Below are 13,238 nucleotides of genomic sequence, written 5' to 3' on the forward strand. Positions count from 1 at the left end.
CCAGACTAACAAGGAAGGATCCTGCAGCCAGTGCAACTGTACTGCAGATCCGTCAAAACAGCGCATCAATGTGCGGGGTGGAAATCCCCAGAAACAGCGAATAGCTACTCAGGAGGGCGGAGCGCCCCGCCCTTACACCCCTTTTGCAGGCATCGCTACGTCCTCGGAGCGAAATCTCCCAGGATTCGGAGGATCCGCACCCCACGCCGGTTCGGCTCGGGTTCCGGGTCAGTTCGGCTCGGTTGGGTCGGCTCGAGTCAGCTCACATCCGGTTCGATTCAGGTTGTGTTCCGGGTCAGGTCGGCTCTGGTTCGGTCCGAGTCAACCGTCTGGGTCAACGCATTGTCGCGCCAAATCCAGGGTCCAACCCGGAAACGGGTAAATTCCGTCGTTTCTTCAGCAGGGCAAAGGTCACGTTCTGGGGAAATTTGGGCAGGGGTTTGGGGTCTATGTGGCCCGTGACCCCTGCAAAAAAAACAAAGCACGCAAATCCGCGGTGAAATCCACTGCTCCGTCCGGGGGGATGTCGCCGTCCCAGGAAGTTCGGGCAGTGTTTTGGTGGGGGAATTTTTCGGCGTGGTGCTGGTGGTCGATCCGTGCCGTTGGGATCGGAGTTGGTGCTGCTGTTGGCGGTGTATCCGTTCTGGTTTCCCGCTGGTCCGGGTCGCGTTCGCCGTCGGCATCGCAAGAGGCAATTCTCGCTCCACGGCATCGCAGGAGGCGTTTCTCGCTCCGCGGCATCTCCGTCCAGTTTGGGAGGCATCCGTCGCGGGGAGGCGTCCATCTCCGTCAGTTGGGAGAGGAATCCATCACGTTCCGCGGGAATGGGGGGCATTTGTAGCTCCACACATGGGGGTTAAATTGGCTCAAATAATCAGAGGAGCCGTGCGCGCGGGCAGCGCGCACGGCCTGGCTCGCAACCATGATCTGCTACCATATAACGCGGGGCCGTATGGGCGCCACGCGTATCCTCGACAGCGAACAGCGGTGAACCCGGATGAGGCTTTATTGCCGAATCTAATGCGCACCGTGGCGCAACAACACCAGACTAACAAGGAAGGATCCTGCAGCCAGTGCAACTGTACTGCAGATCCGTCAAAACAGCGCATCAATGTGCGGGGTGGAAATCCCCAGAAACAGCGAATAGCTACTCAGGAGGGCGGAGCGCCCCGCCCTTACAGTAGCATTTTATTTCGTCAAAATGGTGACTCCAAAACGCAGACGGTTTTTACTTCTGGGAATGTTATTAGTGAAAAATATTTTTCACAGACTGTAGCGATTATATTCAACTCAACTCAATCCATCTCAATCAACTAGGTGTAAATTGAATGAGATTGTGTTGTTGTATGTACATAGTTCTTGTGTTTCTTTCTTTATTTTACTATTACATCAGATCTGACCAATAAAGTTCATATTATATATAACTTATCTATCGTAACAGATTTTTCATAAATATATCGATTTGACTTAGTAATTCGGACCGCATGGTCACCGCGGCTTATGCAAAACAGTATCGCAACTTCTCGTCAAAAAATGTTTCCGCGGAATAAATGCTCTACCGACTCAATTACACACCTCATCAGCCATCGTACAGTCGGTACTTGTACAGTATTCTGCGAAAATATGATTGCTATTTTGGGAATCTTCTGCAGATGCATGCTCATGCTTATGCTGGCGTTGCAAAGTGAAAATGCCGGCCCGTGTTTCTAAACCTTTGTTCGTAGAAGAAAGAAACAATTTGCAAACTGAAAACATCGAATCAGTTGTCAGCACCATTTTCGCAAAGAGAACATACGCCCAAGTGTTTGTATAATCTGCGTTAAAACGTTTTGGCCAACGCTGACCCTCTGGTGTTCTTTGTGACATCAACATCGTGTCTTGACATGGACACGGCTGCACGATCTCAATAACGGGCACATCAACACAGCAGACCTCTTTAATTACATAATAATTTTTTTGCATCAAATAACGTTCATAAGTAGAATAATACAACGGAAAACAATGAAACAATCACCTACAGATACACCCCAATCACAACAAGAAGAATTCCTTTATACTGTCCTGCTCGGGAATCGTGCCCATAACGCATATCGCATTCCTGCGCTGTATCTGTATAGACAAGCGCTGTCGAAAAAACTCTTTAGCGCGTTTCTGGCCAGTGGCATAATTAGGTAGCTTCCAACCTTGTCCACAAGTTTCTTAGTGCCACCGCTCCACGGTCCGTAAATTTCGAACGCTGCCGCAACGAAACCGTATCGTGGCATCAGCCAGCTGTGCTTCGATAAATTTCCCCTTTCGGCTTGACCTCTTTAATAGCACAGCTGGAACACTATTCGACGAGTTTAGATAATATACAGCAGCCATGTAACTGAATGACAGCGAACTAAAGATTATTTTCGGACAACACACTGCCTTCCGTTAACTTTATCAACATCTCACCGGAACTAACTACTAAAAGAAAAATCAAAATACAGAACCATAGTTTCCAGTTTCCTGTATTTTTTAAAGACCTAAGAAACCTGAGATTTTAACATAATTATAAGCAGTATAGGATTTTAACGAAAACCCACTTTTTATCTCATTCCCGCGGGCAGATCAAGCTCAGATTTGAACTTAACGGAAGCGGTATGACAGCAACTCCGTCTAAAAAGTTGGAAAGCGAATGGTCTTCGAGACTGTCTGCAATCCAGCTGACAGGCAGACAGACAGACACACAAACCAGAGTTTTCGACTGGCCTGAAGTACAGAATGCCTGGCTTCGCTCGACAATAACAGGAGCAGGAAGCCCGTTTAACGGGACTTAATGGGATCATGGGCGCCTGACGCGTAGTGACGGAGAGACCAGTATGGTAGGAATAATTTATCTTACCGACCAGACTAAACAGTAAGCCGTAGGGTCTGGGCTAGTAGTGGTCTCAATGTTACGTACTAAATCCGTAAATCAACGCAAACCGAGCGGCATCTTCGACAGTTTAATTCTCAGCCCCGACGCTGCCAAGATCAGATCAAGGGAGAATTTATCGTTTCTTCAATACTATCCCCGTGTGACTGTTCTACGCAATAGGCGCATCCGATTAGAAAATCAAAACACATCACAAAAGGTATTAGAAGATATTACTTATATTCCGTCAGTACTTTTGGTTGCCGTTCATTCGTAAGGTGGAACTGTCGCGCCTGGGATGGTAGTGGCGGTTAGGGCAGGAGCCAGAAGGTGCGCATGTCGCCTTTGCCCTGTATATTGTTAGAACGTTGCCGATCAGTGAATCCGTCAGATTATATCGATCAGTGCGCTAGGAGGTTGTAATGACTGACTAACCTTAACTGACAGCAGTCCCCGCTCCTGCAGCGTGAAGCGGTGGCCGTGGTTGCTGTCAGCGATAAGGTTGTGGCTAGCTTGGCTGAGGTGGATACGACCGCCTTGGCCGTGGCTGTTCATGCGGGCCGCAACGTTCACCGTATCCCCAAACCTGCATTGATCACGGTAAAATATTGCCGCTCAATCATTAATATTATGATCATAGAAGCGCTTATCTAAAGCTAATAATAACAAATAACTGCAATTTGTGGAAGAATCTAATGCCGGTTATGGTTTCACACCACATTTGGTAACAAACGCTGCCGTGAATACGTGCATCCAATGACCGGCGATGACCGACGCGCAGAATCCACGAATAACATGGGGCTTGAGTATATACGGCCACGTACCGTCCATGTGTACTGTACGGTTGCGAACACCACCATGCATATGTGCAGTTGGTGGCAGTTGCCGATGCTCTGACATCGCATTTTTCATGAGCAATGAGTATAGAAGACCTTCGCTACGGTCCTGTCTGGGTTCTGACAAAGCAGCGAGCCGGCGTTAGCTGACCTATGTAAGTACTTACAAGCAGTAGCGAGGTACACGTATACCAATCACCCCGGCTGCACAGGCACCTGCAAGAAGTGCATACTGTAGATGACATTCCGCTGGATGGTACGCTCGATGGAAGATTTCCACGGACTGCACAACCAGGGGCAGTTCGAATGCCAAGCGTGGCTGTTACCGCGTACCTGAGTGGATGCCGCACCGCAATCGCAACGCGACTACATCCGAAGAGCCTTCCACTTGTATCGTTGCGCGGCTGTTATTAATGGGTCTGCTATCGTCAAACACTTTCATCAGTTTAATTGCCATCCGACAAATCTCCACGGCGTGCTGATTGTCACCCCGATGCGGAATGCCGGTCGCCGTCTGCAAGAGTCGCTGCTTCTTAGTCTGCCTATCAATATCTAAGCTAGTTCTGCGCTGAACTTGGAGATGAGCACTAACCATGTAGCTGTCGCGCACCGTCTCCACCTTGTACACATTCATCGCCACGATGGCGCCGTCAAAGGCGCTGAATACTGACGTTACAGTGTCGATAACCAGCTCTGGGGGAACGCAGCTGACCCAGTTGACGAAATCGTCGAGGTCGAAAAAGCAAATGCTGACGCTGGAGAAATACTCCGCCACCATCGCTTCTCCGTTTCGCAGCTGATCTACCACAGACCTGCAAACAAACATGTATGTAGGCTCCATCTCAAAGACTGTACCGGATTGTGATCAACCTTGGAAGCAGTTCCCTGAGAAGATCGTCGCATTTCTTCCGCTCGCTCTGCAGTTCCTCGGTCTTCAACCGCACCGCATCGTTCAAGGTCAGCGTGTACGTTTCGAAGCGGCGAATGATGCTATCGACGATATTGCGGGATACCGGCTGACCAGACACATGCAACCGCCCGATGGCGGTCTTCAGCTGCTTGGCGGTAGGGCGCAGGATGGTGTTGGAGTGATGACATCGGCTGGCTAAAACCGCTAATCTCCGTTTGATATCACAATCCATCGCGTCGCAGACGTCTTCATCCTCTGCTAGCGTTTCCGCCAGTGTGGACGGTATCTTGTTGGTGGACTGGTGTATGATCAACAAGAAGATCTGGCCAACAGCGGGAACATCAGCCGATAATGTCAAGGTATCGGTGCAATCAATGGCGTTCACGTCTTTGGTCGATAAGAGAGCATGACGAATGGTGGCGAAGCCGAACTGGCCGATGCGCAGTGTAAAGCGATCGTCGATGAGGCAGCAGTCCGCGCTGAGACCACCATGCGGTCGCCCGATTGTGCCGTGCAGGTAACTCAGACCCTGACATTTGCCACGCAATGAACTATGATTGGGCTAAGGAAAGAGCACGTGCAGTGCGGCGTACCTGTGCCAGATCGCGTGCCATCGCCAGCTGGAAGTCCTCATCTAGTTTTGTCAGTTCCAGCAACGTCAACAGAGAGCCGCGCTTGCAGTATCCCGCGAGAAGGAAGACTCTATGCGGCAGGATAGCAATTCCCAGGAGAGCATTGACGTTAGGATGCTGGTTATGTAAGCAAGCACGCTTTCAACCGTCAACGGGGATAAAGACGACACATAAAGATACCGATAGAGAACAAATGGCGGTAATGATTAATCCAGCGAACTAACCGTTGCATCAGGCACGATCTGCGCCAGCAAGTGCGGATTTGGCCGGCCTTGGATATCCACCGTCGTCAGCCAAACTGTGCGTCTTCTCCATAACACCGGATTGGTTACTTCAGCACCGCCCAGAAACAGTCGGGCGTCCAGCTCGTTTGCGCTAATCAGCCACCAGTAGCCGTTACGCCGCGCTCGTTTTCTGTAGTAAAAAGTGCCGGTGACTCCAACATGCATGTTTGCTTAGACGAATGGTTCTTACCCATATCTACCTCTCAATCAGATTCACAGACAAGAGAAAAACTCACCGTACACCAATGAGAGCCGCACAGGATGCGGTCAAAAGCATCATCGCCATGCCTACAGCGACGGGAAGAGTAATAGTCCAAACCGATCCAGCCGAGACTGCAACCAGTGCCGCTTCGTTAAGGTGGACGCTGAAAAACGGCACATCACTGGAAACAAGACACCAACCACAAGGCCCTTCATCTCCACTAAAGCCGCAAAGTGGAACGTCTAAGGGTAGACTGCCGGTCGGCCAGACCAGCACCGACGTATTTCTCAGCTCGAAGGCGCCGCTGACGGAACGGTACACAGCAAATATCTGCAGACAAAACAATGCCCATGCTAAACGTATGGTGCACAAACAAAGGGTAGGCCATGACGGCAGTTACGCTCATATTTCTTGTCTGCGGATTGAACATCCATATGTCCACGTCCATGCTGGACATCCCACTGCCGTCGACCCGGACATCGGCATCTGGCAGCTTGAAGGTATGGTTGTTGAAGAGCGAAGCCAGGTGGTCGCCAGAGCAGAAGACTGCGCGCTGCGCCGGTGTCAGATTGCGGTATTCATCCAGATGGTCGGCCAGGACGCCGCTGATCAGCTCAAAAGACCTGTAGACGCTGCGCGTTGCGTAATTGCTCAGTGGCTACAAACGTCATGTAATTTAGTTTTCACCCCGATTATTTATTTAAGATTCTGTGGTGTACTACTTCAAAGTGTACTTATACGTACGGTGCGATACTAACAACTGTTTCTAGTGATTTTAGCAACTTCCTGTTTCCTCGATTCTCCTAGCTACGAGTGGCTTTGATAGATTCTCCTAGCCTTTGCTATCCAGCTGCTATCGGCTGCGATACAAGTTAGATTACTGTAATAAAGACTGTACGATTGTAGTACAACGATACAGATATCACAGATTCTTTTCGCGCATCCTGTGGCCGGTAAAAGAATGATATATACCGTATGTGATCGACAGTAAGTGGGCTGCTGCGCTGCATATTGCATTTTTAATTTACCGGCTGTCGATATTACGTTCTGGTGGAAGTTCAACAAAGCAAAATGCAGTCGCTGAATGTACGATAAATGCATGGATGCAGCGTAAATAAAAACAGCACTAGCAGCGGTAATCGCCATGCAAGAATGGCATCTCACCTGGACTCCTGGCTCGTATGTTATGTTATACAGATCATGGGCCAACTGACGAAGTTCACCGTTCAGGTGACGCTCGTAGTCGGTGTTGTCAGATTCATGGAGAATCACGTATATCAGGTTCCAAGTGAGGTTTAACATCTACGGCAAAACACTCTCAAATATCAAGCGTTCTATTCTTTGAGAATCTTAATCGGTTTTCGCTATAATTTATTAAAGTTATAAAATAACCATCTCTCTCTGTAACCATCTGTATCTTAAAACTATGTAAAATTATATTCTTGTAATCAACAAATATAATCTTAGCGGAACGAATGGTGTAGATAATGCAATCGACAGAGAAGTACAGGAAAAAATCCTGTTAGATGCTGACCAACGGTGTCGGATTGTTGAACAGAGAGACCTTTCCGTAGTAGCTATTCTGGACAGTCTGCACGTTGAAGAACACCTTAATGACAGAAAAGAACGGCATGATCATTCCATCCAGCCGCACAGGCGGTGCAGCAACGATGAAACAAGCAATGACAGCAGGAAACATACGTATTCTCCGTTGGTCATTCCGAGCTGACTGGCAAGATCCTGCGGAAGTATTCAGCGTGCTTTAAACATCCATTCTAATTTACCTATAGAAGATGCTGCACAGCAAATGTGTGCTAATACTGCCAGATATTATACAACAAAGTCACAGGCTGATGAGTTTCAGTCAACCCGGCTGGACTGTAATTACTCAGAAAAAAACACTACAGCACTGTCCAATAACAACAGCGATAAAACGACATACCATTATCAAGTAGGCTACGGATGCCGATGCTCCTAGGATGAAGACTGCAAGCGGAGAACAGAAGTTCTTACTTTAATTTGCACAAAGATGCTTTTGCACATACTTCCGCCATTAGCACCGTACCATGTGCATGGAACGGTGCTAATGGCTAGTTGCCCAAAACTGTGCTAGTTGCCCAAAAGAAACTGCTAGTTGCCCAAAACTTCTGGTCAGTAAAAGAAAGAACGTTCGGTACGTCTATGAGTTCGGCTAGCGGCTATGAATTTTTTTTAATGTTGTATAGATAGTTTAGTTCACATATGAATTGTTTGCTGACCCCGGCTGTTCGCTTTTGCGCGCAACAAGATATGTGCAATAGACGCGTTGTCGTTGCCCTGAAAAGGATAGGTGGCGATGGTGCTACTACTGGTGCGGCTATCCTGGAGCGCCAAAACCTTGGCGGCGTCGCAAATGGCGGAGTAGAGGTTGGTGGTGGCGCGTGTATCCAAGAAGAAGGTCACGTGCGACCAGCCAAAAAAGTTCAAGACGTTCCACAAAGTTCGCGTCAGCCCCTCTGCGCTTCCCGCCAGGCTAAGCATGTGCGGGGGCGGCAACAAGAGGGGAAGGGAGAGTTGCGGTCCCATGCCACTAAGAAGAATAACAACTTCGGAAACTAGGCCGCTAGACGAATTGCCGGCTCGAATTCTGCTTACTTAATGAGAAACAAGGCATTCCATTCTGCAAAACAAAAAATTGAGCAGACGGCCCGGTAAACGTAGTAACTGACCCTGTATTAACGTAGTAAACTGTTCTTACCTTTGGACAAATACAGCTGCTGCACGTAGTCCACACACGCTGCAGAGAAAACGTGTCTGTCAGCTAGATATGGCCCACTTCGTACACTATTCAGTCAGCTATTTAAGCTCCTTCCACAATGATTACACATAACACTTTGGCAAACATCGACTGCCTACTGTTGGTGAAGTAGATGTTGCAGATGTGCGGTGTGTATTGGTCCAGATTGTTCCGATAATAGAAACCGGTAAGAAGTGGGATTCCGTTAGCGTTCACCATCGAGCAGGTTTGGCTGTACATGTCTTTTACGGGTCGTAGCACGAAGCGCAGTCCCCGTAGAGCGTATTTCTCGTTGGCACGTTGCACGGCTAAGTGCATAGCCGCGCCCATCCACATCAGTCCGAACGACAAGCTAGGTTCCAGCATCTGCACACTGACAACTCGCACCTCCAGCTCCACGGCGGTGGGAGCATCGCGCTGGCTAAACCCGTTTATTGGCGGCCAGCTGCGTAACAGAAGGCACACCACAATCCAGCGAGTGCTATGTGAGCACATTTCTCCTTACTCGAAACTGCCACAACAAAAACAGAGAACGAGAACGTTTAACGGAGAAATCTTCACGCGAATCTGTATAGCATCCAGCCGCAGGTGGTATGTGGTACGCGTCTTTTATGACGCGCTTGGTTGGTTGCCGATTCCAGAGGTTAGGCTAACCTGTTTAGCGTAGCGTTTCTCAAAAAGCGTAAATGCATTTAATGCGTAAATGCCGCGTAAGTGTAATGGCATAAATGTAAGACATACATCTTGGACTTCTGGAAAGCCTCCTGCTGTCTGTATACTACTTAATAAACGACGATCTTGGTGAGATACTGCAGCAACAACGACGCTCCTACTACATCGCTTATTTATTCCCGGAGCGTTTTTTCACTGTGGCACGTGTGGCCCACTGTGAAAAGACCGCAAGACAGCGCAAGGGTTGTTTGTGGCTTTTCTCGTGTGCGAAAGGCTCATGCCGAGTGCGCGGCATTCCTGTCGGTTATGCGAGTAATTACTTGAAGTACAATAAATACCCATACGAAGAGGAGCTACCTTGGCCCGATCAAAGGCGCGAACACGACCATAATCCGATCACTGTGCACGCATGTGTGTACAACGCCCAACCGCCCAGGTTGGCAGTAAATGAACCACTGTGCCGGCATACGCAAAACGGCAAACCACCCACATCGGCAAGAACTTTGACACAATCGCTATGGCCGCCATATTTAAAAAACGAAAAATCCATTTTGTTATTAAGCCATTTATTATTATATTATTATTAAACGAAAAACCCATTTATTAAAAGAAGAAATTTTAGAGAGCTAAATTTATTAATAACTTTGCTGCCGTGGCAGGGTGAACAGCCATGTTTCACGCGCGGGCGGGCAAGTGGTTAACGTCGCTGCCAACCTGGGTGGTTTGGCGTTGTGCACACACGCGGGCACAGTGATCGGATTATGGTCATGTTTGCGCCTTTGATCGGGCCAAGGTAGCTCCTCCTCGTATGATCAGTAATCAAACCCGCGGCAGCATGAGATATCCTATCCTTAGGTTTCTTAGGTTTTCTTAGGTTTCTTAGGTTTCTTAGGTTTCTGCCAGAAAACTGCCAGTGGCAGTTTTCTGGGCGGTCAATTAAATGTTTTTTTGAATGTTAACTGACTACTAATAATATTATTACTACTTGATCACCCCTCCATCGCACCTGCTCCCTTTTTGTATCCTGTGGTTTTGTAAAGTATGTTGTTTTCTCTTTTTTGTGGTTTTGTTTGTATTGTAACACTTTGTAACACTACTCTGTATGTTATACCGTATATCAAACACATAAAAACTATGTATATGTAAACGCGCTGGATGTGAGTCTGTGCGTTGGTCAGCCAGCTGCGCAACAGAAGGCACACAACAATCCAGCGAGCGCTGTGTGGCCACATTAATTCTCTGTACTCCAGTTTGACAGAACGAAAAACAGACGACGGCTGTTCTTTGCCGAAATGCCTACTGACATCCATGTCTTATTCCCCCTCACAGTTATGCGGGGTGTGATTCATGCCGCGCTTGGTAGATTGCCGGTTGCAAATGCTGGGTCGATTTGTTTATCGATAAGCGTTCTAAACGAAGTGTATATCTGCATAAAACGGACTTTTGAAAGCCTGCTGCTGTCTGTATGCGACTTGATAAACGAACATCCTGCCGAGCTACTACAGAGTACATCAGCACCGGAACCACTAGCACCTCGGCAATTTAATATCCTCGCGGGGCGATTCTTCACTGTGCGCTACTGCTAAAAGACAGCGAGATAACGCGTGGGCTATTTGTGGCCCTTCCTGTGTGTGATTGATTCATGGCGGGCGCCCTGTGTTCCTTTCATTTGGAATTAATGCAGTCCGCGGCGATCAGAATTATCCTACCGGCCTGCCCTACTTATCCTACCGGATGCGCTTTATTTATTCTACCGGGTGCGCTTTAAACCACGTTTTCCACCATCTTAACCATAGCGCACCGGGTGGTACAGCATGCAACTTACCTACGAAATACCCCGCAGCTGCGACATTTATTTACTGTGATAATTATGTAATAACAATACTTACAGTATTAATTTTGTAATAACACCACTTACAGTATCTAGATACTATGCTAGATATTTATTACCACAAAAAAATAAAATGGACTGCACGAACCTAGCTTTGTCGTATTGAATCAGCAAAAACCATTACCATAATCTGAAAGCCCATATTCCAAAACGCGGCCACACGGTGTCAGTTTTTCTAAAACTCCTTCAAAAAGATGAAACGAATCAATCAGGCAAAAATCAACCCCTTAAGTCTCTCCATACTTTACTAAAGTACATCAGTACTTAACAAAAATATACGATTAACTGCTGCTATGTTCGTAACTGAAGATTTAAATTAGACTGACCTTTTAAAAACATTTATATGCAATACCGGGCCGAACACAACCACCATTTAACTAAATTACCGAACCAAACCATTACTGTCCAGTGTACATGAATGTGTGACCGAACTAGTAACTACCCTTACTGTCCAGTGCATAGTGTCAGTCTCTATTGTCCTGCATTAAACTGGAAAACCGAGTCCATTCCGATCCAATCCATAATTTAGATCGGATTGGATTGTTTGTTGAAAATTTCAATTTAATGCTAATCCATTGCTAATTTCAAGTTGAAATTAGTAATGGATTACGTAGCATCAAAAAATATTATTAGTAATGGATTTGGAACCATTAAAAATTTTTTGGATCGGACCGCATCCGATTTTTTAGTCCATTATATGAAACTAGTGTCAGCTATGTAAACGAGTGACCGAACTACCCATACTGTATGGTACATATGCGCTGGCTGGCTGGCGGATTAATTTAGATCCGACCAGCCAGTGCTTATTAATCTTACTTTAAGCTTTCACTTTTGATATTTCTTGCTTTATTTTGGCACTAGAATACGTAAAATTTTTTGCTTGTTCTTCTGATATATGACATTAAACGCTGTGTTGAGCCTTTAACATGCCGTTGGCAAAAAACTCTCCTATGGAGTTTCACCATCTCAACATCCAGGGGCTGCCCTATGATAATTATCATAAGCTTGATTTACTGTCAAATTATCTTTGCATTGATGACAATGTTTCGAAGTTTTTCGCTGTCACTGAAACTCATCTCCGTCCTTCGGATTCTGATCAGTTGTTTTCCATTCCCGGATACTGTTTATTTCGTAGCGATCGACCTGATATTCATGGTAAAACACGCGGTGGTGGGATTCTATGCTACGTACCTCAACATATAACGGCTGAGCGTGTCGAGCTGAAGTTTCGTTCTAAGGGATTTGAATGTCTGTGGTTACAACTCACTGTTTCTCATCGCAAAATTATTATTGGGACCGTGTATCGTCAGCCTGATTCGAATTCTGTCGAAACCAAAGCGTTGTTCAATCATTTGCGGGAAGTACTGTTAAAATATCCGGGCAGCGATCATATGATCATGGGGATCTGAACATCGATTCCTCCCTGGTTCCTCAAGCCCCTATGTCAAATTGTACAGTGACTTTGTAGATGAATTTTCCTTCGAAGATAAGGTAATCGGACACACTCGGGTAGCACATCGCCTGAGACAATCTGATAAAACCTTAATCACTACATCCACTAAGATTGACGTAATATTGTGCAGTCCTAAGAATTCATACGTGTCGTGCCAACCGTCAGATGTAAGTTGTTCAGATCATATGCTGTGCAAAACGGTCTCCGCTTTTCAGTGCGCACAACCGGAGCACAGAGTGATTTATTTTCGTGATTGGAAAGCGACTAATTTTCAGTCTTTCAAAAGTCAAGTTTTTGATTTTACAAAGAATTACGTTAATTACGTTGATTATCCGGACGTCGATGATGAAGTTTCAAAATTTGTTGGTGGTTTAGCTGAAATAATTAACAGATGCTATCCGTTACGATCGAAAAGAGCCTCGAATAGCAGTGCACCTTGGATTAACGGTCGCATTAAACGTCTGATAAAAAATAAAAATCTCGCATACAAGCGGAAGAAGTTGTCGAAAAGTGCCTCTGAGTATCAAGGCAATTGTCAACAATTTAAGAACTTGAAGCGAGAATTATTTACGGAGATTAAGAACGCTAAGCGAATCTATTTCGAACAAAATGTACAAAATTCAAAAATAATGTGGCGCGAAATTAACCGTTTGCGAGGAAAGAACAACGAAAATGGTAATCTGGACTTCGATTTAAATAAT

General features: G+C 46.5%; 1 protein-coding gene across 1 annotated transcript; it reads right to left on the reverse strand.

The window, feature by feature from the left end:
• Positions 1-3,143: 3,143 nt before the first annotated feature.
• Positions 3,144-9,016, reverse strand: LOC129596647 (atrial natriuretic peptide receptor 1-like). Its single transcript, XM_055493982.1, has 18 exons — positions 8,641-9,016; positions 8,483-8,521; positions 8,380-8,404; positions 8,004-8,314; positions 7,688-7,731; positions 6,910-7,047; positions 6,146-6,403; positions 5,946-6,075; positions 5,780-5,831; positions 5,484-5,673; positions 5,221-5,376; positions 4,588-5,156; positions 4,310-4,529; positions 4,141-4,231; positions 4,051-4,098; positions 3,885-3,933; positions 3,317-3,467; positions 3,144-3,231 (listed from the first exon to the last, which is right to left on the reverse strand). The coding sequence occupies exons 1-18, from the start codon at positions 9,014-9,016 to the stop codon at positions 3,193-3,195; spliced, it is 2,886 nt and encodes a 961-aa protein (XP_055349957.1). The 3' UTR covers positions 3,144-3,192.
• Between the last annotated feature and the right edge of the window lie 4,222 nt (positions 9,017-13,238).

The sequence above is a fragment of the Paramacrobiotus metropolitanus genome, unplaced genomic scaffold (assembly GCF_019649055.1).
Source record: "Paramacrobiotus metropolitanus isolate TYO unplaced genomic scaffold, Prichtersi_v1.0 Parri_scaffold0000093, whole genome shotgun sequence".
Lineage (NCBI taxonomy): Eukaryota > Metazoa > Tardigrada > Eutardigrada > Parachela > Macrobiotidae > Paramacrobiotus > Paramacrobiotus metropolitanus.